At 63.0% G+C, this 27,923-nt stretch overlaps 3 protein-coding genes and 1 long non-coding RNA gene across 5 annotated transcripts; 1 reads left to right on the forward strand and 3 right to left on the reverse strand.

Moving 5' to 3' along the window:
• Positions 1–3: 3 nt before the first annotated feature.
• On the forward strand, positions 4–5,181 carry TOR2A (torsin family 2 member A). 2 transcript variants are annotated; one of them, XM_082775588.1, is made up of 5 exons: positions 4–159; positions 450–715; positions 1,692–1,867; positions 2,223–2,350; positions 2,910–5,180. In XM_082775588.1, the coding sequence occupies exons 1-5, from the start codon at positions 21–23 to the stop codon at positions 3,152–3,154; spliced, it is 954 nt and encodes a 317-aa protein (XP_082631714.1). In that variant the 5' UTR covers positions 4–20; the 3' UTR covers positions 3,155–5,180. The 2 variants fall into 2 exon arrangements, with proteins under 2 accessions (XP_082631714.1, XP_082631715.1); XM_082775589.1 differs by having other exon boundaries at positions 21–133; positions 2,910–5,181.
• On the reverse strand, positions 4,037–6,110 carry LOC309885539. Its single transcript, XR_014318812.1, has 3 exons — positions 5,967–6,110; positions 5,224–5,381; positions 4,037–4,156 (listed from the first exon to the last, which is right to left on the reverse strand). It is a non-coding gene; the product is annotated as an uncharacterized lncRNA (long non-coding RNA).
• Positions 6,111–6,193: 83 nt separating this feature from the next.
• TTC16 (tetratricopeptide repeat domain 16) lies at positions 6,194–8,751 on the reverse strand (the record flags this gene model as incomplete). Its single annotated transcript, XM_082775904.1, has 8 exons — positions 6,194–6,339; positions 6,863–7,104; positions 7,179–7,393; positions 7,496–7,625; positions 7,704–7,804; positions 7,875–8,021; positions 8,218–8,308; positions 8,582–8,751. 8 exons carry the CDS (start codon positions 8,749–8,751, stop codon positions 6,194–6,196), a joined length of 1,242 nt encoding a protein of 413 aa, XP_082632030.1.
• A 2,241-nt stretch (positions 8,752–10,992) lies between these two features.
• Positions 10,993–17,183, reverse strand: CERCAM (cerebral endothelial cell adhesion molecule). Its single transcript, XM_082775917.1, has 12 exons — positions 17,014–17,183; positions 15,418–15,528; positions 14,948–15,065; positions 14,709–14,843; positions 14,427–14,631; positions 14,224–14,343; positions 14,017–14,093; positions 13,763–13,869; positions 13,539–13,671; positions 13,240–13,367; positions 12,965–13,168; positions 10,993–12,354 (listed from the first exon to the last, which is right to left on the reverse strand). Exons 2-12 carry the CDS (start codon positions 15,489–15,491, stop codon positions 12,120–12,122), a joined length of 1,536 nt encoding a protein of 511 aa, XP_082632043.1. The 5' UTR covers positions 15,492–15,528; positions 17,014–17,183; the 3' UTR covers positions 10,993–12,119.
• Between the last annotated feature and the right edge of the window lie 10,740 nt (positions 17,184–27,923).

A 27,923-nucleotide genomic window follows, 5' to 3' on the forward strand; every position in this document is an offset into this window, starting at 1 on the left:
CGGGCGGTGCCGCCGCCGCCATGGCCCCCGCCGCTCTGGCGCTCGCCGTGGCCCTGCTGGGGGCCGCCCCCCCCGGCGCCGCCGCCGCCTGGGACCTGCGGGCGCTGCGCTGCGGCCTCTCGGCGGACTGCGAGTGCGGCTTCGGGACCGACCTGCGCGGTCAGGGGGGAAGGGGGCACCGGGGGGGGGACCGGGAGGGGGTTCGGGGGGTTCTGGGGGGGCCCGGAGCGGGGATCGGGGGGTCCCGGGGGGGACGCGGGGCAGGGGGAGGTCGGGGTGGGGCTGGGACACGGCCCCGCTGCTTGCGTCTGGGCGTGGATCTGTTAAAAATCTCCATTTTCTGAATTTCCGGGTTTCCTGCAAAATGATTTTTCTGAAAATTCGTTTTCTGAATGCCTGGGTTCGCTCAATGCCTGGGTTCTCTCAACGCCACGTGGAACTCCCTTCAGGTCTGGAGTGCGACTTGGCCCTCAGCCTGGTGGGGCAGCCCCTGGTGCGGCAGCAGCTGATGAAGGGGCTGCAGCAGTTCCTGCACAGCCCGAGCCCCGCCAAGCCCCTGGTGCTGTCCTTCCACGGCTCCACGGGGACGGGCAAAACCTACGTCAGCTCCATGCTCGTCCGCCACCTCTTCCAGGGCGGGCTGGGCAGCCCCTACGTTCACCACTTCTCCCCCGTCGTGCACTTCCCCCACGCCGAGCACATCGAGCAGTACAAGGTAAGGCCTCTCAGCGCTGCTCGCTTCTCCTTTGGGCTTTGGTTACATCCCTGTGATCCTCAGCACGTACCCAGGCTGTTTTATAGTGAGCTGGAGCAATGCAGCTCTTTGCCAAGCAGCTCCATGAACCTCCTGAAGGATCCTCCAGCAGCTGGGACGTCCTCTGGCTGTTACCACTTTCGTTTTCCCCACAGCCGTCCTTGCTGCGATTGCGTTCTTATTCTTTAAATATTTACACAGCCCTCTGCACACACAGAAGGGCCTCACTTTAGTGCCTTCCACCTGAAGTTCTCCCCTTGCTTTGCAAACAGCTGAAGAGCTGTGAAAGCCCCTGTGCTGCTAGGCTGTAATTCCTCCTTGCACAGCAAGCAGCTCCCGACCACCAGCTGAACCTGTGCCTCTTAAAGCTGAGGAAGGCAAGAAACCAAAACGTGAAGGTTTGCTAATGAAACCTCAGCAGAGCAGGGGAATCAGCGCACCCGAACATTTCCTTTCTGGGTGTTTGGAGAAGTGATGGGTTCTTTTGTGTCCTCAGAAGAAATATGCTCAGTAAGGTAAAAGCTCATGCTGGGCTCTTCTCCCTCAGTGCAGGCACACTGTTTTTGCACCATGAAAGGAGCTGGCAACAAGCACATCTCCCTTCTGGTGCTCAGTCGCTGGGAACTCTGTGGATAGAGTGAAAGAGAACGTGGGGAACCGTAGGAGGCTGAACGCCCAGCTTTGGTTTGCTGCCTCCTTCACGCTGCTGCTTTAACTCTGCAACATGAGATCTACAGCGGGCTAACAGCGCCGATACGTCGCTGTGCCAGCTCCAGAACAAAGGAGGCCCCCTCAGTGCTGCTGTTCCTGCTCTGAGGAGGTGGTGCAGCGCAGGGACAAGCTGCTTTCGGCACCCTCACCTCAGCCCTTGCTCGGGGGTAGCTTGTTCCTCCCTCAGTATCTCACCCCCTGACGGCTTGGTGGATGTTTTTCCTAGGAGAACCTGAAGCGCTGGATCCAGGGCAACTTGACGAGCTGCGGCCGGTCGGCCTTCCTCTTCGACGAGATGGACAAGATGCACCCGGGCCTGATCGACGTGATCATGCCCTTCCTGGGCCCCTCCTGGGTCGTGTATGGCACCAACTACCGCAAAGCGATCTTCATCTTCATCAGGTGAGAGGCGCCTCTGCGGCGCGTGGGACAGCGTGGGGCGCTCAGCACCCTGCTCCTCAGTTGGGCAGGGGTCGCTGCCTGCCTCGCAGCCCGCTTTCACTTTGCTTTTCCTTCTCCCCGCACTCATCCTCTGCAAAAACAGAGGCATTATTTCCTTCTGAACAGGCGAAATTGGAGAGCTTGAAAAAGCTTTCCCGTCCCTGTTATTTGGCTGCTGTTACAGGAGTCATTTCAGGGCGGGCAGGGGGCAAAGCTGGATTGAGCTCCTGCAGGCTGGAGGCTGTCGGCTGCCTCCTCTGTCCTGCAGCACCGCTTTCCTGGACACCGGGTAAGCCAGCGCCTTGTTCTTGTGCAGCAACGCAGGAGGGGAGCAGATCAACGAGATGACGCTGGATCTGTGGCGGGCCCACAGGGACCGGGAGGAGATCAGCCTGCAGGACGCGGAGTCAGCCATCTCCAAGGCCGTGTTTGAAAACCCTCAGAGTGAGTCCCTGGAAGTGTTGCTGGCGGGGAGCAGAGCCCAGCAGAGGGAGCCAGGCCCATGCCGCACAGCCGCCGAGCTGCCTGGCACCTCCCAGGCAGACAGAAAGGGACAGGGAGTTGGAGGGAAGGGAACTGCAGGCCCCTCAAGGTGTCCTGGCAGAGGGAAGGGATAGCCCAGCTCCCCAGGCCAGCAGACCTGTTAAGACTTTTAGCAAAGTTGTTTGGAGAAGATGTGTGCTCACAGCCGAGGGATGGCAGCCAGCACAGCACGCTCACTGACAAGGGCCAGTCCCCGCTGCCTGCCTGCATCTCCTCGCTTTGAACTTGCCCCAGGGAGCAGAAATTAAGGCTGACCACTAAATCCTACCAATTCCTGGAGAAAAAAACAAATCTGTTTGGGGGAGGAGGGTTTAACAACTGGTCGGTTCCACTCCTTGTACCAAACCAGAGCAGATCTGTCCGCAGCTGAGTATTTTGGCTTCACACCAAGCAGCTCTTTGAATTCCAAGGACTGCTGACCCTCTGAAGGTAAAACCTGTCTCCTCTTTTGCTTTTGCAGGTGGGTTCTGGAAATCCGGGATCATTAACGAACATCTCATTGATTTCATCGTGCCCTTCCTCCCCCTGAAGCGCCACCACGTGAAGCAGTGCGTCGTCAACGAACTCGTCCAGCAGGGCCTGGAAGTACGTCAGGACGTGGTCCAGGAGGTGGCTGACAGCATCCCCTACTTCCCAGAAGAAGAGAAAATATTTTCATCAACAGGCTGCAAAACAGTGGCCTCTCGGATCAGTTTTTTCTTCTAGCCACTGTCAGGGGCCTTGCTCAGCTCCATGAGGAACAAACACAGAGCTGTGGAGCTGCAGAGCCCAGGGCTGGCAGGATGAGGCCCAGGTAGCACAAGTGCCCTCCTGCTGATCTCCTCTCTCCAGCCCCAAGGATGCCACTGCAGGATGCAGCTGTGGGAGCCAGTGCAAGCGATGTGATTTAAAGCACTTTATGGATTTATCCTGTGGCCAGGTGAGGGTGGATACGACCAGCCTGGTGCACCGCCCAAACATCTGTGATGAAAAGGGGAAGATGCCAAGAGGGACCACAGCGTCAGGGAGGTTTCTCACCCTGCCGGCAGCACCAATCTGCAGCTTCCCCTCTTCTGGCAGCTACTGATATCCACTGCATCAAGATTCTGAGCCCCAAAAATATTTTTTAATACAGCATTTTAGCTTTTTTTTCTTTTAACTTTTTAAGCGTGGCAGTACCTCAGTTCCTTGGTACAATGTGACAGCGTTGGCATTGACTTCTGCACCGCCGGCTGGTGAACACCTTCAACACTGCAGCAAAGTTTTATTCTCAAGGAATTTTTAGAGCCAACTTCTTTCCAGTTTCCTTTCACTGTGAATAGGTGCTGGTAGGGACCAGCTTCACCAGCAAGAAGCACGGGGTCGTAATGAGGGAAATGTCAATGCCCAACCCACCAAGAGCCCAGCTCTTCTTCGTCTCCCCGTCCATCTTTCCCCTGAGGTCCTGCAGCAAACCAGGGAAACAAAACGAAACACCAGACCTCGCCGTTGTTTTACTAGCTACCAAAAAAAAAAAAAGAAAAAGTTTGTGCCTAGCTCCAGGGGAGACTGTGGTGCTACAAATGGTTTTTAAAATTCCTTTTATTCAATATTGATTTCTACAGCAGACTGAGGAGTTGGTGCTATAAGCTGCTGAGCCTCTTTTACATCCTTCTGCTGGTCAGACCTCGCAAACTTTGGCTGGGCCAGCTCTGCTGAGCTTCCTGGGGACGCCACTTACGTGGGAACCTGAGGACAAGCGAGAGAAGAGCAGCACTCCGAGCTGTCAGGCATGGGGTGTGTGGCACTGCTGGCCTTTGTCCTGTGTTAATCTCTGCAGTTACTGGAGCACAGGTCAGAGGAACCAGAACCATTCAGTCTCTGGGAACAAAATTCTCAAGGGGTGGGTGAACAGGGAAGTTCTGATGCTCCCCTCAGGCCCTGTGCTGAAACTGCCGGTGCTTGGGCCCATTCCAGCCTGCCTCCAGAGCCAGAGCTTGTGGGACAGTGACTGCAGGCACCACCCAGCTGTGGCCTGGGAGCTGGCCCACGGACAGGCTCAAACATCCTGCCTCTTTCAGAAACGTTGGGTGTTTCTAATTTTAAAATAAATCTTTTACGAAATAAATAGTTGGGGAAGAGTCGTTTACTTGGGTTCCTAATTGCAGCTATCGCAGAAGGACTTGGGAGACTTGCAGTTGTGTGGGCACGGCTGCCTGATGCAACAGCACTTCGGGGATTTGGTGGCCCAGAGATGATGGTCTCTAATTAGGTGACTGGAAACAAGACAGGGGCCTTTCCCAGGGGAGAAGGAGAAGTGGCAGTGGCTGGCCCAGACGTTCCCTGCAGAGGAGCCAGCAGAGGTACAGGAACACCACGGGGCCTGTGCCACAGCTACGGGCAGCCCTTTTTCCCCTGTGCAGAGCACAGCCCTGTGTACAAGGCCATGTTCCCAGGACTTGTGCCAGAGCAGGAGGCAGAAGGCACGCGGCACCTCGCTCCCCAGGGGGGTCACTGCAGAAGCTGCTGGGTGGCCGTGCAAGCACACAGCCAAGGAAAGGTGCTGGGTGGGTGCTGTGGTGTCCAAGCCCACAGCCCGCATCACAGGCTGGGTAAAGGCTGACCCCCTGCGCCCTGGCAGCACACACAACTTGTCACCACACTGACACCATGAGTAATTCAGCAGTTAGCTCTGAAGGCAGCTGAAATGGGCCCCAGTGCTTCGGAGCAAACAAAACTGCCACGCTCAGGGCTGAGCAAACCCCTCTGGGAGCAGGCAGTGCCAGCAGGCTGGCACCTGAGACAAACCTGCTCACCTACTGCTGTCACACCAGGCGTCATCGGCCAAAATTGTGGGTTCTGGAGGGCTCTGAAGCGTTTTCTCCAAGGTTTCTTGGGTGAGGCGTCCGGTCTCACTCCTCAGGATAGGCTGCACAGTCGTTCTTGGAAAGAGGTGGTGTGTGAGGGAAAGGATCTGCAGCGGCAATAAGACAAGACCTGGGTGTCCTCCTGACGTACCAGCACGCATAGAAAAGCTTTCCCCTGCAGCCAAACACCTGCCTCGTGCCACCAGCGAAGGACCTGGCAGCCTCCCCGGGACCTGCCCCGACAGGGAGCCCGTTTTTTTTTGTTTTTCCATAAAGAAGCCCCTGATCTATTGAGCAGTGCTGCTGCCCCACTAAGTGCCACGCTTGGCAACAGCAGTGTGGGGACACGCTCCCCTCATCGCAGCCAGCTGCAGGAGGGCTTCTGCCTTGTATTAAGTTCGAAGAAACAGGAAAATAAAAATGAAGAGGAGGAAAAAGCCCTGCCCAATGGCTCTACCACAGAACTGCTGTAACAGCCAGGCTGTAACCACTGCTGCTTGGCTTGGACCCGTACCCCAGCAGGACCCCTGACCCCCAATTCATGTTTCTTGGTGCCAGCTGCTGGCCCTGACGCAGAACACAACCACCAGGCTTGTCCCAAACCACCAGGCACAGGCACTGCAGCTGAGGCAGCAAGCCAGTGACTGCCTGGTCCCCGAGCAGGGCAGGGGGGAGCAGCAGCAGGGCCGTACCTCGCTGTCCATGGGGTCCAGCCGCAGGCTCTGCAAGGTGTCCTCCCTCGTGCTCTGCACCTTCTGTGGGCACAGGCGGGCCTGGTGCAGGTGGTGCAGAGCTTCCTGGGGGTCGTGCTCAATGGTAGCAGAGAAACGAGCCTCTGCCTGCTGGTACCACCTGCGAGGGGACAGGAGCACACACAGGGCTCTCCGCAGGCCCTCAGGAAGCTGCACCAACCTCCTGCTCACCTCGCCGCCACGTCCCGACGACCCAGCTCGTGCAGCGCCGCCGCAACACGTCGCTGCACACCGAGGTTCCCTGGGCTCAGCTCCAGCGCCTGCTGGTAATCCGCCAGTGCGTGGGCCAGCTCCCCCAGGCGAAGGAAGCAGTCTGCAACGAAGCCGTGCCGGCGTCTCAGCGACCCGGAGCAGCTGGGGGCTGGCTGCTGCCCTGGGCCTTTGCCTGGAGCTCTCCGTGCTGGTGGGAAACGCATGCCTCGTGTTCAGCCCACCCCAGGTTTCAGCATCGTTCGGCAAAAGCTCTGCGGCCACCAGGAGATGCAGCCCGGTATGGGAGAGGGCAGCAGATCCCAGCCCTGCCCCTGAATAGATCTGGTGGGGAGGGAGCAGCACAGCCAGTGGTAAATCCTCACTCCTGGTCCTCTCCTCACTGCTGAAACAGGAAAGGCATCTCTGGGGGGCACAGAGATCTTGTCTGGGAACTGGGATCAGAATCAATAGAGAACCCAGAAGCCCTACTACCAGCTTCAGCCACCAGTCCCTAACACAGGACCCCAGAGCAGGGCCTTTCCCTGCATCCACTGTGTAGGTACAAGCTGCTGCTCTTTGACACCCCAGCCCTATCCCCGAGCCCCCATTCTTGCCCTGGTGACCCTGCTTTGACCCCCACTTGCCTCCTCTGTTGACATAGAGCCCCTCCTCTGTCCTCTCATCTCGCAGAGCCTCGCCAAGGAGCATCACAGCCTCATCGAGCCGGCCCCGGGCGTAGCAGAGCACGGCACGGTCGTTGTAGGTGAGCGCCAGCTGCCGCCGAGCCTCCTGAGCCTCCGGGCCCTCGTCGGCACACAGCTGCCTCGCCTTGGCCAAGTCCTTTAAGGCTGCACCGAAGTCCTTCAGCCGTCGGAGGAGGGCCCCCCTGCGACACAGGGACAGAGAAATGAAGACTCGGACACCAGCGGGGCCAACTGGCCGCAGTAACACGTCCGCCACCTGAGGGTGAAGAATTCGGCAGCCAAGGGGTTGGTCTCGATGGCAAAGCTGATCCTGAGCAGGGCCCCCCGCAGGTCCCCGCACAGAGCCTTCGACACTGCCTCGGCCTTGGCCTCCAGGCCTCGCCTCCGCAGCCTCTGCCGCAGCGCATGGGCAGCTCCGTGCTGCGGGTCCAGCTCCAGGACCCACTGGATGTCCTGGTGGCACAGGGACAGCTGCCCGGGAGGCCGGGATCCCTCAGGACCTGGAGCTTCCATCTGCATCCCCCACCTCCAGGAGGAGCAGCCAGGATCCCTCGGGGACCAGAGCAGCCGTACCTGCCCCAAGTGCTCATAGAAGGAGGCACGCAGCACGTACAAGTCAGGGTTCCTCGCATCCTCCGCCAGGTCTCTGTTGAGCATCCGGAGGCACTCAGGGAACTTGTTGAGGGCAGCAAGGCACAAGATGCTGCAAGAGGAGAGGGGCATAGTTGGCAGGGAGCCCACAGCAGGACCAGCGCGGCTGAACAGCCTCGTGCTGCTTCACCTCCTCCTGCGAAACACCCTGCGGTGGGGCTGCAGCTCAGCTGCTCGCGTAAAGGCCTCCAGGGCCTCGCTGTAGAGCTCCTGGTCCAGCAGACATCGTCCCTGCAGGGAAAGCCTGTCAGCGTGGCCACAGGGCAGGGCTGCAGGCAGGGAGGACGGAGTGGTAGCTCACCTGTAGGTCAAGGACAAGGGCTAAGCGAGCCAGGCAGTGCTGCTCCCGTGCAGGTCCCAAGGCGAGCACCTTCCTGAGGTTCAGAGCGGCTGACTGGAAGTCACAAAGCTGGAGGAAAGCCTCTGCCCGCTGCTCGTACAGCTCTGCCTGCACCACAGACACCCTCAGCCCTTGCTGCCCACCACCCAGCAATACTCAAGCTCCCCAGGATCAGCCTGGCAAGAGGCTAATGCCACAGTTTCACGTCCTGAAACCAGATGCTGGTGTTGCTGGTGTTACAGCCAGCCTTCACAACGCTGCCTCCCCTTCCCTGGCATGTCCCCAGCCCCCTGGGACCCACTACCCGCTGCGGATCCAGGCCGATGGCTTTCGTGTAGCAGATGATGGCTTCCTCCCACTGGCCGCAGGAGGAGAACTCCAGCCCTTTCTGCCAGCTGTGGGGAGGAAAAGAGCCATGAGCCAGGCCCAGGCTCTCGCTGCCAAACGTGGGAGCTTGTGGATCCCATCAGGACCCGAAGGGAGCTGGGCTCCAAAGGCAGAGCCGAGACACACACAGGGCTGGAGGGCGGCTGGGGGGATATTGAGGACTGTGTACCCCGCATGCTCCTGCCCACGCAGGGTGCTGCTGAAGGCAGTTAGAGCAGGTAACGGGTACCGGGTACCCCAGCTGTGACCATGTTCGGAGGCAGAGCAGCCCCAGCACTTACTGCTCCCGCATCCTGCCCTGCACAACTGCACCAAAGAGCCCCGCTTCCCTGGGGCGCTCAATGCTGCGCAGGCAGCGGCTGGACCCGAAGATCCTCTGCAGAGCCCTCTCCTTGCTGGCCTCCAGCTGCTCCTCAGGCACTGCTGTCACAAACAGCTCCTCGGCAGCCATCTCTGCGTCCCCCTGCAGCAGCACGCAGCTCCCTGCAGCCCTCCTCTGCCCCACAGCCCCTCCTGAGCATCCCCCCCAGCCAGCATCCTGGGGGGCACCGCAGCCACGGCCAAAGCTGGGAGGAAGGGAGAAGGGACAGGGAAGGGTCCCCCCGTACCCCCAGGGCTGTGGAGGAGGCAGCACGGAGGAGCCCAGCCCGACCCCACGATGCCGCCCCCCGCCCACAACCACGATGGCTGCGGTGCCCGGGAGCAAGATGGCTGCCCCCTCCCCTCCCCCCAACAAGATGGCGCCGGGGAGGTGCCCTGTGAGGGGGCGGCTGGCCTCAGGGCACGTCCCTGTGGAGAGGGGCTCAGCATCCACCCGTGGCCGGGTGCTTGCAGCATAACGTGGGGGATTTTGTCCTTTTACCCCACAGGGACATGATGGGGTCTAGCCCTGCGTTAGTGCTGTGCAGTGGGAGGGGGTCCTGGCGGGACAGGTGCTGTCCCCTCCTCAGTGCAGGGCTCGTCATCCCCAGCTCCCATTCCCCCCTCTGCTGCTGACAAGTCCCTGCTCCCCTCTCTCCCCTTTTTCTCTCCCTCTTTTCTCCTTTGCCCTCTTCCCCCTGCCTCCCCAAGGCAGACGGCATTTTGGCAGGGCGGCGGACATGGAAACAAGCAGCTCTCATGGCCCCGCCAGGCTTGGCAGGAGCCCGGTGTCCTGGCGCAGCCCAGCACAAACCTCGGCCAGCCTCATGTTTCTTGGAGCTGGGCCCCACACACCCAGGGAAGGTATGGGGGCCGCTCCTCATGGCCCAGCACCGTCCCCTCACCCTTCAGCTGCCTGTTTGGGACCAGTGCTGGCAGCTCCATATCTGCCAGGAACCCTAGTACTCAGGTGCCATCGGAGTCTGTCCCCACAATGGCAGTCCCAGTGCTGCAAGAGGTAGCCCATGAAGGTGGCTGCAGCTCTAAGGGTTTCTTGTTGGAAGCCCTTAGGGAGGTTCTGGGGGAAATTGGGTGCACCCGGAGAGCTTCAGGGCCAAATTGGAGCACAGGGCAGGGACAATCGGGACAACATACAGGAGGGATCCGAGCAGGGACATGAACAGGAGGAAGGCAGGAGACCCTTTTTAGTTGTTTTGCCAGCCAGCTCTTCTGACAGCACCAAGATATCGCCACCTTCTGCCCCGTCATGACTGCAGGGTGGCTGGGCAGGGGCTGCTGCCTCCTGGGTCCCTCCCTGAGGTCCCTGCTGGTGGCTTTAGCCTCACACAGCACTTTCCAAACATCACCTTCCCATCCTCACCTGCATGTTCCCTGCTTCGTGGATGCGCGGATGCACTGCGGCAGCGTGTCCCAGCACCGTGTGTCATGGAAAGCCAGAGCTGCCTGGAATTTCCTAGCTCACCAGCTCATGAGGTCTGCTCCCACTGAGCTGGAGCAAGCAGTGGGGAGGTTGAGGGACCGTCATAGTTTCTGAGTTAGGGTTTTTGTGCCAAAACACTGGAGTTTTTGAAAGCTGGAGGAACTCTGGCTCCTCCTGGCCAGCCCCGTTACAGGTCCCTTGCCAAAGCGGGCAGCCCAGAGAATGGCTTCTCCCCACCACCACCACTCCAGCATCCCAAAGGCCCTGGGCTCTCCTTGGCACGTCCTGCCTGCCCTACAAGCCCTGAGAGCACGGTGGCTCCTTGCCTGCATCCCAGCGGGCACTGGAACATGTCCCAGGACCCTTGCTGTGCCACGTGTACCACAGCACTGCTGCTGCTTCCTTCATCTGCTCCAGCTGGCAAAAGACCTTCACCCTCTCCATCTGCAGCTCCCAGCCAAGAGCTCCTCAAGCTGCAAGGTCTGCAGCGAGGTTACCTGCAGCCAAGGGACAGGCAATGTGGCAAAGGCGTCCCCAGCCTCCCATCAGCTCTCCATCCTGCCACAGCACCCGTGCACGTACTGTCTGGGACCCTGTGACTGCAGACTGCACGTGGCCATGTACTGCTCCCTGTTCTCCAGGGGATCCACTGGGATCTTCAGGCCCTCTGTGACCTCCTGGAGCTGCAGGAGGCCCCTGGTGTAGCTGTTCACCCTGCCCTGAATCACACTTTCCTGGATCATTATTTTGGTGGCTTCAGACATCCTGCTGTGGGGCTCGCTTGCCACCTCCCCACCACCTCCATCAGGCTGGGGGGCTGACAGGGAGCTCATGTCTCCCCCCACTCACCCAGACTACAGTTAGTTGAAGCATTTTCAAGAAACTTGCTCCTCCACCTCAGTTTTCAACCAAACATTGCCCTGCAGAGCATTTACCCGCTCCAGGGAGCTGAGGTTTCACACCAAACAAGCTCAGGCTCTTGAAAAGCAAACACCCTCCTCCAAATCTGGCCACAAACTTGACAAATGCCAGAGCCCAGCAGGACTCAGCTGCACATCCCGGTGCTCAAGCTAGTGTCAGGTCTTCAGTCCAAAGGTCAAAACCTCCACTGAGAGCATCAGCGCAAACGAGGGAAGTCATTTTCATTGGCGGTACCTGGGGAGAGCAGAGCTCTGCAGGAATGGGTCCTCCTGGCTGCCTCCCACCGCCAGCCCCAGGGGGACAGCGATGCACAGGGCCACCAGCATCACTGACCGGTACCCACCGAGGGCTGCCAAGGAGGGATGGGGCTCTCCCCTGCAGCTCTGGTTTGCTAGAAGGGGCTTTTCCCCATGCCCCTGCCCCACAGAAGCACCCTGATCAGCACACCACATTGGTACAAACTGGGTCCTCTGTTGGGTCCAGCCTTCACCCCAGGCCTGGTCCTGCCCCAGGAGCACACAGCTCCATTCCCTATCTCTCACCCCACTGTTCCTCATTTCCCTTTTTCCCGTTTCCAAAGCAATCACCCCAAAGCACAGCCAGGGCAGGCTCTGGGATGCGATGCGGGGCAGTGCTGCCCAGCACAGCCAGCAGCCGGGCACGTCAGCTCCAAACAGTCTGGTTTAATCCTCCCTGGGCTTCAGCCCAGACGCAGCACAGGTGAGGGACAGGCCCGGTGGGTGGCAGGAGGCTTTCTGCCTTCCTCCCACACCTGCGAATCCACATGAGATGTCCAAAAAAAAACAGAAGTTTGCACCATTCGGGACAGCACTGGCAAACCAGGAAAATACATCCCCAGCAGAGTGGTCCAGCAGCCCCTCTGCCCAGCTGGGCACCGGCTCTCCGAGAGCCCTGGGGATAAATCCCACCTTGGGGCACCAGCGATGCTCCCCACGGAGTCCCGACGCCTGGTCCCTCAGGGGAAAGGCAGCGAGCATCCCTGCAGGTCCAGGCAGGAGCAACCGTGAGCATCCTGATGCTTTCACACCGGGCTGGCAGGGGGTCTGGCTGCCCCCGGGGAGGCTCATCCAGCAACCTCAGAGCTCATCACGGGCAGAGGAGCGCAGGTAGCCCCCGCCGCCCCGCGGGTCCCTCAGGGTTTTCCGTGAGCCCGTCCAGCCCGTCTGCTTGGAGTCGTCGTCCCAGATGGTGGAGGTCTCGGTGTCGCTCAGCCAGTTGCTGTCCCCGGCGTAGTGGGTGGGATAAACCAGGAGGGGGTGAGCCGAGAACACCAGCAGGTCCCGCGGGGCGAAGTGCCGCTTGTAGTCCTCGCTGGGGAGAGCAGGAGGAGAGAGGCTCGCACACAGAGCAGGGCTGGAAAAGCCATGCTGGAGAAGCCACCGCGTGGGGAGGGACAGCGGGTAGCGGGGATGGGCACGGACACCGCGTGCTCAGAGAGCTCTGGGTGCTGGGGGGCTCCTCGCAGCTCCCCGTCCACATCCAGAGCACTGTCCACCTTTCACCCTCACATCTCTCCACTTTGATGTCCTGCTCTCTGCTTTTCCCACACCCCGTCTCCCCAGGGACACCCCCGGTGCTCCCCCTGACCCCCAGCTGCCTCCCCCCACCCCACCACTGCCCCCAGCCTGGGATGCGGGGCAGGGAGGTTCCCCCAACGGGACCGAGACCCCTGTGCGGGACCAGCACCGTGCCCCAGCCCCGTCCCCGCCACCCCCCCACGCTGGCCGAGGGCCATTTTCCAGCGGCCGGCAGCCAGGCGGCGGCTGGGGGGGGAATGAGCTCATGCTGCAGATGTTTTCCTCCAGCATGAGCAACGCCAGGGGGAGGACGGGGAGGGGGGACGGTGACGACGGAGAAGAAACACATGTTCCCACAGCTGCACGGCCCCACAGCCCCCCCAAAATCCCCCCCTGCTCCTTACTTGGGGTGCTTGTCGTACATGATGGGCAGGAACTCGTCCACCGGCAGCATTTTGGAGAGGGGCTCGGCGGCCAGCAGCTTCTGCGCCCCGCGGTGGGAGATGGCGTAGGCCAGCGTCCAGTACGAGTACCCGGCCACCACCAGGTTCCGCACACCCTCCACGGGCGCCTCGTCCTCCGCGTTCACCTGCTTCCTCCCCAGGTAGCTGCGGGGCGAGCGGTCAGAGCCAGCCCCGTGTGTCCCCCCCTTGTCGTCCCCCCCCCTCCCGGCACCTACATGAGGTCCCAGTCCTGCTGCGCCCCCTCCAGCTCCTCCATCAGGCGCCGCAGCCGTGCCGGGAAGGAGACCTCGAAGCGCACGTCGTCCTCGAACACCACCGAGCGCTCCAAGCCCCGGGACACGATCTGCAGGGAGGGCACAGCGCTGTGAACACGCCCCAGCACCACACTGGGCCATACTGGGCCGTACTGGGCCCGCTCACCCTGCAGGAAAAACCCTCTCCCCGTGGCTCCGGAGAGCCGGTGCTGCACATAGGGTCCCTGCCTGGTGCTGGTGTCCCCCCCCCGGTCCCGTACCTCCTTCCAGATGCTGTAATGGCTGAGGAAGCAGCCGACTTCACCCTTGGTCAGCGTGCGGCCGGAGAAGGGGTCGTAGTACTCCGGGAGCATGTCCACACCCAGCACCTTGATGTCGCTGCTGTTGAGGGTGCTGCAAGGCACGGGGTCGCATTACCGAGGTGTGTGTGTCCCCAAAACGCAGCCCCCTCCCCAGGGTGACAGAGGTAGCCCCGCACGGTCACCTCCCGTCCACGGCGTCCACCACGCGCGCGGCGATCTCCAGCTCTCGCAGGGACGCCAGCATCCGCTGCCGCCGGTCCGGCCGCCGCACCAGGTTGATGAGGAAGATCTGGGGAGGAAGAGGAGAGCCCCACGGGGTGTGGGGGGGGACATCACCGTGGGGACAGGGGCTTGGCTGAACGCCGTGGTGGTGGGGAGCAGCACGTGGTGAAGGAGGGATGGAGGGGAGGCACGGGGGGGGCTGCTGGGCACTTACCTCGTCAAAACCCATTTTGGTGAGAGGCTTGGGGGGGACCGAAATGTGCCTGGAGCGCTGCATGGGGGGGCCATCCACTGCCAAGAGGTGGGAAATCCCTTCGATGGAGCCCGGACCCCTCTGGCAGGGACCCAGGGCTGACGGCCCCACATGGGAACAGCACCAGGACCCCTCACCCTGCGCCACTGGGACCCCCCCAGCGCTCACCCATGGCCTCCAGCGTGAGATGCACGAAGTTGACGCGCTCGTCCTCCAGCGTCTGGTGGGCCTTCACCGGGACGTTGATGTAGCCAAAACGCTGCTGGTTGCACACGTGGACCTCAGTGCCTGCAGGACCACAGCAGAGGGGGGTGAACACCACAGAACCCGGCCCCCGCACCCCCTCTCTCTCACCCTCCCCAATCCCTCACCCGCCTCCTGGCAGGAGTAGGCGAAGACGATGATATCGTCGAAGGCCCAGGTGTAGTTGGGGTGAGGCGGGTAGAAGGCCAGCCGCGCCGCCTCCTCCTTCCGCAGGTCGATCAGGAAGGTGGCGTACACCATGGGCACGGCGAAGCAGCCCCGGCGCTGCCGGTTCTTGGTGGGGAAGTAGTCGGCCGTCCGGCGGTAGTAGCCCTGCGGCACAGTGCGCTGAGGGCGGCGGGGCGCGGGGCACGCAGCGGGGCGGCCCCCCGGGGGTGTCGGGGGCGTACCTGGGGCGTTATCCCGCACCAGAAGTTGGAGTAGAAGGTCTGCGAGTCCAGCATGGGGGCCACCACCGATTTGTTCTGCGCCATGAGGAACTTGAGGGTCTGGTTGTTGGTCAGGATGCTGTCCGTGTCCACGTACTGTGGGGCACAATGCAGGGGCTGGAGGTGCGGGGACGCCCGCCCGGCCACGACTCCTCCCGTGCCCTATATGCACGGTGCCCCCCGTGCTCCTCCTGCCCTACCAGGATGTAATGCGCCCGCTGCTCCCGGGCGTAGCTCAGGGCCTCCTGCTTGAGCCTCATGAGGTTCTCGTAGCGTTTGTCACTCCAGTGCTTGGGGCCGAGCTCGTCGGGGTAGGCGCTGAGCGAGGGGGGAGGAAGGCGGGGGTTAACGGGGACGCACAGACTCGGTGCAGGCTCCGCGTGCCGGCTGGCTGAGTCAGCCCACGGCTGCTGCTGGCAGCCGCCCCAGGTCTGCAGCGGGATCCCCATGGGGCCGGCGGGGCCGTGGAGCCCCACAAGCACGGGACGGGGCTGTGCCGCCGCTCGGAGCTGCCCTGAACCCGGCCGGGGAGGACAACGGAGCAACCCTCCGCACAGAGGCCTGCCAGCACCCCGCATCCAAGGGGCAGCTGGAAGGAAAAGGGGGGTTCAAACCCCAAGGAGAGGCTGTGGGGTCGCTCATAGCCTGGCCCCGTGCCTCCCAGCCTCACCTGGGCCCCTCCGCCTCCTTCCACACCACCGAGTGATAATCCCTGCCCACCGCCACCAGCCACTCGCGCAGCATCGCCGTGGTGTTGTCCGAGTTGTGGTCCGTAGCGCACCTGGAGGGGGGGACGGCAGCCCCGCGGGGAAAAAAAAACAACAAAACCCTTCCCTGTGCTATAAAAACTGCCAGCCCCACGAGGCCGGGGCAGAGAAGGAGGGGAGCGGGGCTCGCTCGGAGAGGCACCGTGTAATTTGAAGGAACCAAAGCTGCGCTCGCAGCAGGAAGGCAAACGGGTCATTTCTTCCCTGACTCTGCCCTGCCAGCACGGGCTGTCCCGCGGCTCTCGCTTGCCCTCAGACCCTGTTCTTGCAGCCCAAAATCGGCTTTGCCTTTCCTGGCCCCGTAGCTGTGGCTCCTACCCCTCTGCACCCCGCTGCGCCCCTCTGCACCCCCTCCCCAAAGCTTCCCCCCCGCCACACACAGACCCCGTCCCCAAAACGATGCCCGGGGGCAACCCACTGGGATGGGGCTGAGCCCCACATCGCAGCGGTGCCACCCCCATGCTCCTCGCCCCCCTCACCCCACTGCAGAGCCCCCGAGCTGCCCCCCAGGCCCTGGCACCGCAGGGACCCCGAGGACATGGGGGGAAGGCAGGGCCTGGCCCCGCACGGCTCCGGCAGCGTCTGCCACAGACATCAGGTCCGGGGAGGCTCCAGGGGGTGGCACAGCAAAGGTGACAGCCCCCCAGCTCCCCCCCAGCACAGCCTCCCCCCCAAAAAAACCCCTCCCTGGCCAGCCCCTGCCTCGTCGCCCATAAAAGCAGCTGGGGGAAAGTTTCCAGCAAGCTCGGGCAAGCGGCGGCTGCGACAGAGCGGGGAAGGGAAGGGACGGGGGCGCCTCTCCCACCCCACCAGCATGGTAAAAGGGGTTTGGGGGGGGCTGTGTGTGGGGGTGGGGGGACGGGGACAGGCTCAGAGGGGAGGGGGAGGCAGCGTCTGTCCCTGGGGATGTGGAGAGCCCCCCCCAAACCCGGGGTGCCCCTCCCTCGGCAGCCCCACAGCTCCGGGAGGGGGGCAGTGGGGGTCTCTGCCCCTCGCTGCAGGCTGTGCCCCCCCCCCCCAGCCCCTGGTACCCCAGCTGGGGCAGAGCCCCCCGCACAGCCCCAGCCCCTCTGGTTACCCGCAGGGTCCCTGCTGCCCGCCACAAACGGGGGGGGGGGCACTCCCCAGGTTCCCACTCCCCAAATCTCTGCGCCCCCCCCCCTTTCCAGGGGCTCCCACTCCTCCAGGATCCCATTACCCTCTCCCTTATCCCCCCCAGGGCCCCCATTCTCCCCACTCACCCCATATTCCCCACGCACCCCATTCTCCCCCCTTCACCCCCACACCCCCCAGAGCCCCCCCAATCCCCTAAAGCCCCCCCAACCACCCCAGACCCCCTTTACTCCCCCCCCACCCACACCACCCTCCCCCTCCCCGGAGACCCCTGGCACCCACCACCCCCCCTTCCCCCCAACACCCCCATTTCCCCCCAAACCCCCCCATTGCTCCCCAGACCCCAAACTCCCCGGGGGGGGGGGTCCCGGCGCCCCCCCCCTCACCACAGCGCGATGCTCGCCGGGGGGAAATCCAAGCGCTCCAGTGCGCCCAGGCAGTGCGGCAGCGAGTGCTGCGCGTTGCGCGCCAGCAGGGCGAGCACCACCCGGGGGGGTTCGGGGTCCGGGGGGGTCCCGGTGCCGGGGGGGGTCCCGCTGGAGGTGCCGGTGGCCAGCAGCAGCAGCAGGGCTCGCAGCAGCCCCATGGCGGAGCGGCGGCGGCGGGCGGGGAAGGGGCGGGCTCCGCGCCCGGGTTGGGACCCGCCGAGCTCCGCGCACCCCCCGCCCCCGGCCCGGCCCCTGCACGGACCCCCCCCCACCCTCCCCCTCGCTGCCACCACCGCCCCGGAGCAGGAGGAGGAGGAGGAGGAGGAATAAGGGGGCTACAGGGCCGAGGGGACGTCCCCACCACCACCACCACCCGGGGAGGGGGGCGCTTTGTTAGATATTGTGGGGAAATAAAGCCGGCATCCCAAAGCCCCCCCCAAAGCCCCCCGGCGGGGTGAGAGCCAGGCACGGGATGGCAGCCCCCAGGAGGTGCCCCCCGTGCCCCTTCTCACCCCCCTGTGCCCCTTTGCACCCCCCCGTGTGCCCCCACCCTGCGATTTCCACTCGTGTCCTGCTGCAGGGGGCGAGGGGCTGGTGGCCACAGGGGGTCCGTGGCTAGTGGGGCTCAGCCACCCCTTGCCTGCAGGTGGCCGAGGGGTTTGGCCCCACTGAGCCCCCCCAGCAGCAGGTCCCGGGGCCTTTGCAACGTGTCCGAGCTGCCGGACTTTGGGACATTTGGCCAGAAATTCCCTATAACCAACCTCCGGCCCCATAAATACCGCCCGGTACCCACAGTGAGCGTGGCCGGGGAGAGGCCGTGTCCTGGGGAGAAAACAGCCACCCTGGTGGTGCTGGGCACCCCTCGGGATGGTGCTCCCAGTGCTCCCAGTGCCCCCAGTACTGGGAGGGGACCGGGGGCGCGTTGCCAAACCTGCAGGCCCACCCCACATCCCGGCCGGGTGTCCGCTCCCTGCGCCTCCATCCTGCTGGGATCCTGGCACCTCCGAAACGTGGCCGGGAGGGCGAAGCTGTCCCACGGCACCTGGAACAAGGACAGGGGAGAAAATTACCCGGGGGGGGGACACTGGGAGCACGGGGACACCCCATAACGGGCGGAAAGGGAGCAAAAATACATCTACACCCCGAGCTCAGACGAGTATTTTGGGGACGGGGTCGGTCAGGGAGCCTCAGGGCGCTTTGCAGCGACATGGGGAGGGCTGCGGGACCCCAAAACCCGGCCGCACAGCGGGGGACACCCCAAAACCCCGCAGCAGGGTCCCCGGGCAGGACGAGGTCCCCGCAGCCGCCGGGTCCCGGCTCCAGCAGCGCGGCCGCTGCTGCCACCTCCCGGCCCCGCGGGGACGAACCGGGACGGGCCCGGCCGGGGGGGGGCGCGGGGACCGGGGGGGGATGCGGGGCCGTGCCTGCAGCCTGACAGGGGGCAGCCCTGTAGTCCTGCGTCCCTTTATTCCTGCGTCCCTTTATTCCTGTGTCCCTTTACTCCTGCACCCCTTTACTCCTGCGTCCTTGCATGCATTTATTCCTGTGTCCCTTTATTTCTGCACCCCTCCACCCCTACATCCCCAAATCCCTCCACCCCAAATCCCTTCACCCCCATCTCTCCACCCCCATATTCCTGCACCCCTTTACTCCCACATCCCTATGTCCTTTTACTCCTGCATCCCTCCACCCCTTCATCCCCAAATCCCTTTACTCCTGCACCCCTGCATCCATTTATTCCTGCGTCCCTTTACTCCTGCACCCCTCCAGTCCTACATCCCCAAATCCCTCCACCCCTGCATCCCTTCACCCCATCTCTCCACCCTTTCACCCCCACATCCCTGCATCCCTTTACTCCTGCACCCCAAATCCCTGGATCCCTTTAGTCCTGCATCCCTCCACCACCACACCCCTCCACCCCTTTACTCCCACATCCCTTTACTCCTGCACCCCTCCACCCCTACATCCCTGGATCCCTTTAGTCCTCCATCCCTCCACCCCCACACCTCTCCACCCCTCTATTCCTGCACCCCTTTACTCCCACATCCCTACGTCCCTCTACTCGTGCATCCCTCCACCCCTGCACCCTTTCACCCCCACATCCCTTTACTCCTGCACCCCCCGGGGTCGCAGACAGCCCTGCCGTGCCCCCAGCACCCCGCAGGGCCAGACGGAGCTCAGCACCAGCAGCAACCAGGCTGTGCAGAGCCCTGGATCCCTGACAGGCCGGGTGCCAGCAGCGATTAACCCACAGAATACCCCATGTGCTTGTCCCCTGCTGTCCCCTCGGCCAGCACTGAGGGGGGTGCTGGTGCTGCGCCCCGACCTGGGGAAACTGAGGCACGGAGCAGTGCGGGAAGGAGCGCACGGACACCAGAGATGGGACGGGACTGGCATAGGAGCAGCTCACCCTGCATCAATCGGGGTCACTGCTGGTCGTGCACCTTAAATCACATCGCCCTTGGAGCCCCAGGGGGCTGGTGACACCTTACAGCTTGTGCCAAGCAGTGAAAAAAGAAAAAAAAAAAAAAAAGAAAAAAAAAGAAAGCTGTGAAGGAGCACAAGGAGAAGGGAGAAGCGGAGGTTACCTGCTTTTGTGCCTGTGTCCTCCTCAGGGTGCCAGCCCGCCCGGCTCGCTGCATCTCAGCACCTCCATCGGGGTGGCATGGGGGGGGCCAGGTCCCCAGGGGACCCCGTGCAGCAGTGGCAGTACCTGAAACACAGAGCCACCGTCAGGCCCGATAGCATCCCACCCCAAAAAGCCCCTTCCCATCGTGCCTGGCCATTATTAAAGTCCTGATTTTATTCGGGTAGGGCTGCAAGATCTTTTTTAGTTTGTTTTTTCCCTGCTCCCCCCAGCCTGGCTGATTTGGGGCAGCTGGGTCCTGCAATCAGAGCGGGACCGGGGCCAGCCCAGCGCCTCCTCCACCTGCCCAAATCCCCCACGTGGCTGCTGATCAAGTCCTGCACCCCTGGACCCCCAAAACCCTGAATCCCCAGCCCCTGGACCCCCAGCCCCTGGACTGCTGCTCTGCTGCTGGTTCTGGGCCCCAGGACCCCCCAGGACGGGCACTGAACCCCCTCGCCTCCTTCCTGTGCAGTGAAGTTTCTGTCAGTGTGTTTCCTTTTTTTTTTCTTTTTTTTTTTTTTTTTTTTACAGGGAAAAGTTGCTTTTGGACCCAGGGCTGAGGTTTTTGGCCCTCTCCAGCCTCCTGTCTCCACCCCTTCCTTGACATTCGCTACGTTTTTCAGTAAAGCCTTTGAGAAGTTCCAGGTTCCTCAAACGTCACATTCTGCTGGGTTGAAAGCCTCGGATTCGGTTGCAGGAAATTAATAAATATCTCTATACGCCCAGAAATAACGTGCGTCTGTGTGCCCAGGGGGTTAGTACAAGTCCCCCAGCCTCCAAAAATCCTTGTAAAAACTTATTTCATAGGAAGAACTCCTCCTACGTCCCCTCTCCGCGGTGTCCCCGGGTGCCCCGGCCACCAGCGCAGCCTCGGGGCCCCCTCCCTCGCCGTGCCACTGCCCGAGTGACTCCATCCCCTAAAAACCCACTGCCCCAGCTGGGGAAACTGAGGCAGGGGTGGTGCCCGGCTCCCCTCGCCCCGTGCCCACCCCGCAGCCCCTGGGTGCTGGCAGTGCTCTCTGCCCCCCAGCTGCTCGCTGCATCAGCAGCCCGGGGCTGGCCTCGCAGCCGGGCTCCGCTCCCAGCTCTCTGCTAAACCCATCGCCGGGCGCCGCTCGGATTTCCTCCTCTCCAGGCCGCTCCCCCGGAGCAGGCAAAAATATCACAAACAAACCCAGAGCCTCGAAATCCTCCCGCGTCCCACCTGGAGAAATCCCCGGGGGGTTTGGGGCCACCCAAGAGAGGCCCCGTGAGAGGGGATGGAGGCTGCTCCGGCCACCTGGGGCAGCATCCCCGTGTTGGATGGAGGATCCGGGGGGATTTTTACTGGGGATGGGGGAGAAAATCACCGCTGTGCCCCCAGGATGCTGCCCCTCACTGGCTGGGAGATGCTTGGGGTGCTTCTGGGGGGCTGCAAGCATTGGGGAGGGGAAGCCCCTTTGCCCCGTGCTGGGATCAGGGATGTTCTGCTCCATGGGCATGACCACGCTGCAGCCTCCCAGCAGCCAGGCTCCATCCCCATAGGCAGCACAGGGTGCTCAGCCCCAAAACACCGCTCAGGCTGGGACCCATCAGCAGTGCCAGGCCAGCATCGCCCCGGAGTACCCACTGGGGGCACTGGGGCACCTCAGAGCAAGGGGAAACTGAGGCAGGGAAGTGGGAGGATGCCACCAGTGCATCTCCTGGCTCCCAGCCTCGACCCCAACCTGTCCTGGCCCTACTGGGCAGGATGCAGCCGTGCCAGCACCCTGGGGCACCCCAGCAGGGCGCACTGCTCCATCCCCCGCTGCGCCCTCTCAGAGGGACGGTGCCATTGGGGTGCCCAAAACAGCACTGACAGGACGGGTCCCCCCACGACGCGCTGACCCGTGCGCTGCCGTCCCCTCCGTCCCCTCCGTCCCCTCCGTCCCCTCCCTCCTCTCCCACCCACCAGGACTTTGGGTCGGGCCCCGTCCCAGCCCGGGCAGCTGTGACCGAAAACAAAGCTGTCCCCGCACAATGCCCTTCTGTCCGTTCCCAGATGCTGACCGCTGGGGTGGACAGCGGCCGGGCTGGAGGCATTGAAGGGCCGTGCCAGGCCCCTGCTGGCAGGGGACAATGTTGGCAGTGATGGAGAGTAGGTATTTCAAAAGGTTTTGTTTTCGGCTGACCCGCCGAGCCAGCGTGACCCCGCAGCCCCCCACCCACCCGTGCTCCTCCGTCCCAATAGAAACCGGCCACATTCCTGACCTCGGGGGGGAAAAGTTTAAAAACTCCTAGCGAGGAGACAATACCGGTGTCATGGCATTGATTTAGGAGGGACTCTTTCCATCACAAAGGCGAGACAAAGGCGCTCGGCGCTGGGAAAGGGGCTTCAGCTCCCGGCTCAGGAGCGGGGCCGCGGCATTGTGCCTGGGGAGCCGGCCTCGCCGCGGGGCGGGCGGCCAGCGGGGCCCGCCGGGTGCCACCAGGTGCCACCAGCCTCCCCACCCCAACCCCGCGGCCACCCCAGGGACCAGGGGCTGGTGCCTTCGCGGGTGTCACCGTCACGGGGCAGGAGGTAGAGCGTGGGGTGGCCAGGCCCAGTTTTTGTCCGTGAGGCAGCACGAGGACAGCCAGCAGCTGAAAATCCCGAGAAATCCCCGGCTGGGGGCACCCAGGGGCAATAGCTGAGCAGCCGTCCCCTTCCTGGGGGTGCAAGCCCCCAAATCCCGAGCTCCCCCCACCCTGTGGGGTCAGAAGGGCCGAGATCCCACTTGGCTGTGCTGGGGACAGCTCCGGGGACGAGGGACGGTGCGGGATGAGCGGCCGCTCTGTGCACCACTCAAAGGGGGCTTTGTGCACCCCGGGGTGCGCGGAGCCGCCGGCACCCAGCACCGCCCGCCACCACCAGCACCTCGCAGCCCTCCCCGGCACCAGGTCGGGGCCCCCCACACCCCAACCACCCCCTCCTCCACCAGCCCGGGTGGCTCAGCCCCAAACCATGGCAAAACCCCCCCAAAAAAGCCAGGAAACTGCTTGAGAAGGCGCCCGACTTACGGTGTCCTCTGCCGCAGAGCTCAGCCCACGTCTCCGGACAGCTTCCCAGTGCCGAAGGGCTCTGAGGCTGCACTGAGAGGGTTGCTTTTTTGTTGTTTTTTTTTTTTTTTTAAACAGGAGAAATATTTTTCTCCCGGTGCTGGACGGCTCTTCCGAAGCGAAAGCTGGAACCAAGTTCATTGGCTTTTCTCGCTCGCTCTCCTTGCCCTAATTTTTTTTTTCCTGGCAGCCCGCGGGAGGAAGGGAGCTGGCAAGGTGATGCTTTTGAGGAAGAGGGGGACTGCTGGCGAAAGAGGCTTTCGCCGCTCGGGGAGCCCGGGAACACTTGGCATCTCGGCCGCTCTCCCGAGGGGACCCGGGGGCGGGCGGCGGGGAGGCTCTTGCCACAGGGGGCTGCCACCGCGCCGGGGCTGAGCGGGGAGGCCGCTGCAGGTGGAATCCACGGGCCCGGCCACAGGATGCACCCGAAAGCCAATGACATCAGGGTGGTGGTTTTCTGTTTTTTTTTTTTTTTTCTTTCTTTCTTTTTTTTTTTTTTTTTTTTTTTCCAGGATGAAATTTCATTTGCAGACGCCTTCCCCTGCGGCCCGCGAGCGCTCGGGCTCCACGGCGACGTGCAGTGAAATTCCTCCCCAAGCCACACACAGGCGAGGAGGGAGCGGAGGGCAGGGCCCAGGGTTTATTTTTCCCACTTGGGGCTGAAATAGATCTCAGTTCCCGACCCGCTGGTGCTGCACGGGGCACCCTGAGCGCACGGGGGGATGTTTCAGGCAGGTTGGGGGGGCCCTGCCCGGCGCCAGCGCCCCGTTGGGGACCCGGGTCCCCCCTCGTGGGGCCGTGGGGCAGGAGCCGGCCCCGGCCGCCCAGCCCGGGCTCGCTCCTTGTGCCTCTTCCCTGTTAATTTTGTTTAGAAACTTGTCAGGTTGGTACATAAAGGAGGTGGAAAGATCAATCCCGGCTTTTCATCAGTGTGGGAAAAAGTATTTCACTAATCCATATTTATTGGTGTAAGGAACCGGGGGGGAGGGAGAGGTACCCTAATGGTCAGGAGCAAAGGACAGAAGGGACAGTTTAAGGCTGCCCTTTTCGGAGGGGTCACATGTCACCAAAATCTTTCGGTTGTCTTTGGATTGGTTACATTCTGTTCTCTTTTTTTCAATTGAGGTTGCCAAGCAACTGGCTAAGACCAGCCAAGATATTTTCTTTATTACAAGTGGAGCAGAAAGCAGCAAGGAGGGGAGAGATAAAAAAAAAAAAAAAAAAAAAAAGAAAAAAAAAAAAAAGGAGAGAGGAGAAGAAGTTTAGACAATTAACATTTATAGGATCACATAACTTCATTAACTCGGCCGAGATTTGGGAAAGAGACTTAAAAAAAAAAAAAAAAAAGAAAGAAAAGGTGGGGGGAGCGTTGAGAATTAAAGCGAGTTAAAAGGCCGCCAGGTCCAGGGGCTGAAACAATGCCCAGCGCCCAGGAGCAGCGCCGGGGGCTTCCCCGCGGGCCCAGCGCCCGCTGAGGGTCCCCAAAGACCCCAAAGACCCGGCAGGTCCCCGCCGGTGGCTCCCAACCAGCTCGGGGCCTTCGGATGATGCTGATGCTCTTTTTTTTTTTTTTTTTATGCTCTTGGTTTCTTTTGATTTTCACACTCCTAGGAGCGGGTTTAGCACCAACGGCGCTGCCAGGGAGGCGTGTGGCTGCGGTGGGGGCCACGTCCCCGCGTCCCTCCTGTCCCTCCTGCCACCTGGCCACGGCGCAGGGCAGGGGCTGAGGGGGACACGAGGGTCCCCACGTCCTGCGCCACCTCTGTGCCTCCTCCCTGCCTCGGGGACACCCCTGGTGTGGGTGCCCGGGGTGCTCAGGCCTCACCCGTCACCAGCTGTCCCCTGCCCAGGCCTGGCACAGCTGATGGCTAGGGATGGGGACGGGGTCGGGGACAGGGACAGGGACAGGGCCACCCGCCACCTCTGTAGGGCTTCTCAGAGCATCCCCAGGGCTGTGGGATCTCCTCTCCCAGCCCAAACCTTTCCCTCTCCCCACGTGGCCGGTAGCCCGTACGAGGAGATGCAGGGAGGCGAGGAGGGGCAGGGACCCCCCCAGGAACCCCCCCAGCCCCCAGCCCCCTCCCCAAGCCCCCCATGGCTCTGCCCAGAGCCCCCCAGCTCCCTGGTGGGCTGCGAGGGGCCAAGGCAGGGAGCAGCCCCACGTCCTTGCCATGGCTGCGGGGACCCCGGGCGAGTCGGGGCAGGGGGTTTTGGGGTTGGGGACCCCCGGGCTGGGCAGAGCAGGCGATGCCCCCGCTCCCCAGGCCGGCTCCAGCAGCTGCCGGCCTGGCGAGTCAGTAATATTCATCAGTGGACAACAATGAGCATTATTTATCCCCAGCACCGGGGAGGGGGGGGGTACGGGAGGGCGGCGTGGGGTGCAGGTGACCCCACACCGGGGAACCCGAGCAGTGCCCCCACCTCGTCCCGGAGCAGCAGGACCGGGGGGGGGACCCCAAAACTCGCGCAGAAACACCCCGAGGGGGGGTCAAAGGGGGTGCAGGGCACAGCCAGAGGGGGCTGAGCGGGGGGACCCCAGCCCCCGGCGGGGCGAACCCCGGCTGCTGCCGGGGCCGGGCTGGGGGAACCCGAGCGGGGCGCACCCCGGGGACCCCCCGAGCAGGGACCGGGCAGCCCGGGGGCACCGGGCCGGGCCGGGCCGAGCCGAGCCGGGCCGGGGGCTGCCGCGTGGGAGCTGTGTCTTTAAGAGATGGCTGGCTCCAGGTTGCAGCTGCTGTTTCTGTGCTATAGAGACAGTGGAGATTCATTACTCCTAAAACACAATGGGCATTTATCACCCCGTGGTGTTATTCAAATCCAGTACCAATTGAAGGTCATCCCCATTCTTTTCTCGCCGGCTCTGCAACACATTTATTGTTGTGCCGTTCAACTAAAAGCCCTGCCCGGCCCCGGCGCAGCCCGCAGAGCCCCGGCGTGCGCATCCCTCCCGGGCGGATTTGGGACCCTCCCGGGTGGATACAACGTGGAGGACGAGGGGCAGAGCCGGCGGGGCTGGGCACGGCACGGCTCGGCACGGCTCGGCACGGCTCGGCCCGGCACGGCTCGGCCGGGGGAGGCGCCGGCAGCAGGTGCAGCGGAGCCCAGCACCGCGGCCCCGCTCCGCCCCCGCGGGACGCACTTTCCGAGCCCCGTGGAAACTCGGAGCCCCGCTCCGGAGCCGCGGGGGACCGGGAGCCGACCTCCCGCAGCCCTCCCCGGGGGCAGCCGCCCGGCCCCCGCCGGCTGGGGGCAAAAGCGGCGGCAGCGGGCCGGGCTTTCCCCCCGCTCCGAGAAGGGGGGGATCGGTCCCAACTTCGTGGGAGCCGCTCGGTGAGAAGGGGCCGGGGGAGGGAGCAACTCGGGGTTTTTTTGATATATTTATTTTTTCACCTTTTTTTCTGATTTTTTAAATTTTTTTATTTTTTTATTTTTTTATTATTTTCCTCCTCCACTCGCGCGTTCGTGAATTTCGGCGATTTTCCAAGTGGCCGGGTTGGGAGGGCGATGCGGCTGGGAGCGGTCACTGCTCCGATGCGGCGCGGGGCCGGGGGCTGTGTCCGCAGCCGGCGCCCCCCCGAGCCCCCCGGGCTGCCCCGGGCACCCAGCCCCGCCGGCGGCTGCCGGCCCCGGTGCACCGAGCCCCGGCTCCACCGGGGCTGCTCCGGCAGGGATGAATTCGCCGCTTTTCGTTTTCGGGCTTTTTTTCTTTTTTTCTCCTTTTTTCTTTTCCCATTTTTTTTTTTTTTCGCTTGAGCTTGGTTTAATTTTTTTAAGGGCTGATTTTTTTTTCTTCTTTTTTTTCCTTTTTTTTTTTTTTTTTTTTTAAAGAGGGGTAAGAAACGAGTTGTTAAAATTAAACCCGCGGCGGTGAGATTAAATCGAAATCGGGATGCGAGGCGCCGCGGCTGCGCTGGAAACTTGTTGGGGCCGCAGGAGCGGCTCCGGCAGGGCCAGAAACCGGGCACCGAGCACCGGGAACCGGGCACCGAGCACCGAGCACCGGGGCTGGCGGCGGCTCCGGGCCCCCGTGTGCTTCTTTTCCAGGCTCCAGGCGGCTCCCCGGAAGATGCTGCGAGCCCGGGACGGGAATCTCTGCTCCTGATTGTCCAAACGCAATTCTTGTGCGATGGAGCCGTACGAACCAAGAATTGTGTCTGGACATCTGTGGCAGAGATTTCAACTTCGGCGGCCGGGCCGAGGACGAGGCGGAGGACCGGGACCCTTCTCCCCGCACCGGCGGCTCGGCAAGGTACCGATTTTGCCGGCTGCGGCCCGGGGGGAGCCGCGGGAAGGATTTCGAGGAACCCAAATAAACGCCAGTGGCCACCCCTCACCCCCAGCTCTGCCGCTGTTTCCGTCCTGCTGCGCCAAAAGCCGGGCTCCCAGCCGGGGCCGCCGCCGCTCCGCAGCCCCGACCGAGAGGGACCGGGGCCGGGACAGGGACAGGGACAGGGACCGGGATCGGGGCTGGGGCCGAGCCGGGAGGGCTCCGGCTGCGGGGTTTTCTCCGGGAGACCCGATTTCTCCGGCGGGGATGGAGCCGAGGGCTGCGGTAGGCTGCGGCCGCGCTCCCCGGCCCTGCAGCGCCTTGCCTTGCATCCCTCCGAGGCAGATGTGGCTCTCTCCGTTTATTTATTTATTACTATTATTTTTTTTTAATCGCGTTTTCATTTCGTTTCTTTCCGCCGCCGCCCGGCCCCGGGGCACACGGTGGGGATGCGCAGAGCACCGGGCACGGAGGGAGGGAGGGCGGCCTCCCCGCCGGGGCTCCGGGTGCACGGCCCCGGCCGCAGCTCCTGCTAGCAGGGACCCCCTTCTCCTCCTCCTGCTCCTCTTCTTCCTCCTCCTCTTGCGGGAGGAAGCGGCCGCAGCCCCCGGCTGGCCCTCGAAGCCCGCACGGCTCGGCCCGGCCCGGCTCGGCCCCGGGGCTCCCGGCGGCAGCGGGACAGGAGGGGCCGGGGGCTCAGCTCCGGGGTCTCAGCGCCGTAACCGGGCCGGGTCCGGGAAGCAGTGGCCGTGAAGGGGAGAGGCCGGGAGCAGAGGCGGTGAAGGGAGGCACGCTGACCCCGCCAGCCTGGCCGCACCGCCGGGGCTGCCAAGGAAACCCGGGAGGAGGAGGGAAGCATTGCAAGAGCCGAGCAAAATTTCACCCAGAGCCTATGTAGGACAAAGCTGGAGGCAG

Source organism: Aythya marila (assembly GCF_965140915.1).
Source record: "Aythya marila genome assembly, chromosome: 19".
Lineage (NCBI taxonomy): Eukaryota > Metazoa > Chordata > Aves > Anseriformes > Anatidae > Aythya > Aythya marila.

Bases quoted from the DNA above. Each gene is read 5' to 3' on its own strand.
- TOR2A (XM_082775588.1), top strand. From the start codon at position 21: ATGGCCCCCGCCGCTCTGGCGCTCGCCGTGGCCCTGCTGGGGGCCGCC. The intron at 716-1,691 runs GTAAGGCCTCTC...TGTTTTTCCTAG, and splicing joins AGCACATCGAGCAGTACAAG to GAGAACCTGAAGCGCTGGAT. The intron at 1,868-2,222 runs GTGAGAGGCGCC...GTTCTTGTGCAG, and splicing joins GCGATCTTCATCTTCATCAG to CAACGCAGGAGGGGAGCAGA.
- CERCAM (XM_082775917.1), bottom strand. From the start codon at position 15,491: ATGCTGCGCGAGTGGCTGGTGGCGGTGGGCAGGGATTATCACTCGGTG. The intron at 14,094-14,223 runs GTGAGCGCTGGG...ACCTCTTGGCAG, and splicing joins TCTCACGCTGGAGGCCATGG to TGGATGGCCCCCCCATGCAG. The intron at 13,169-13,239 runs GTAGGTGCCGGG...CTCGCCCCGCAG, and splicing joins CAGCAGGACTGGGACCTCAT to CTACCTGGGGAGGAAGCAGG.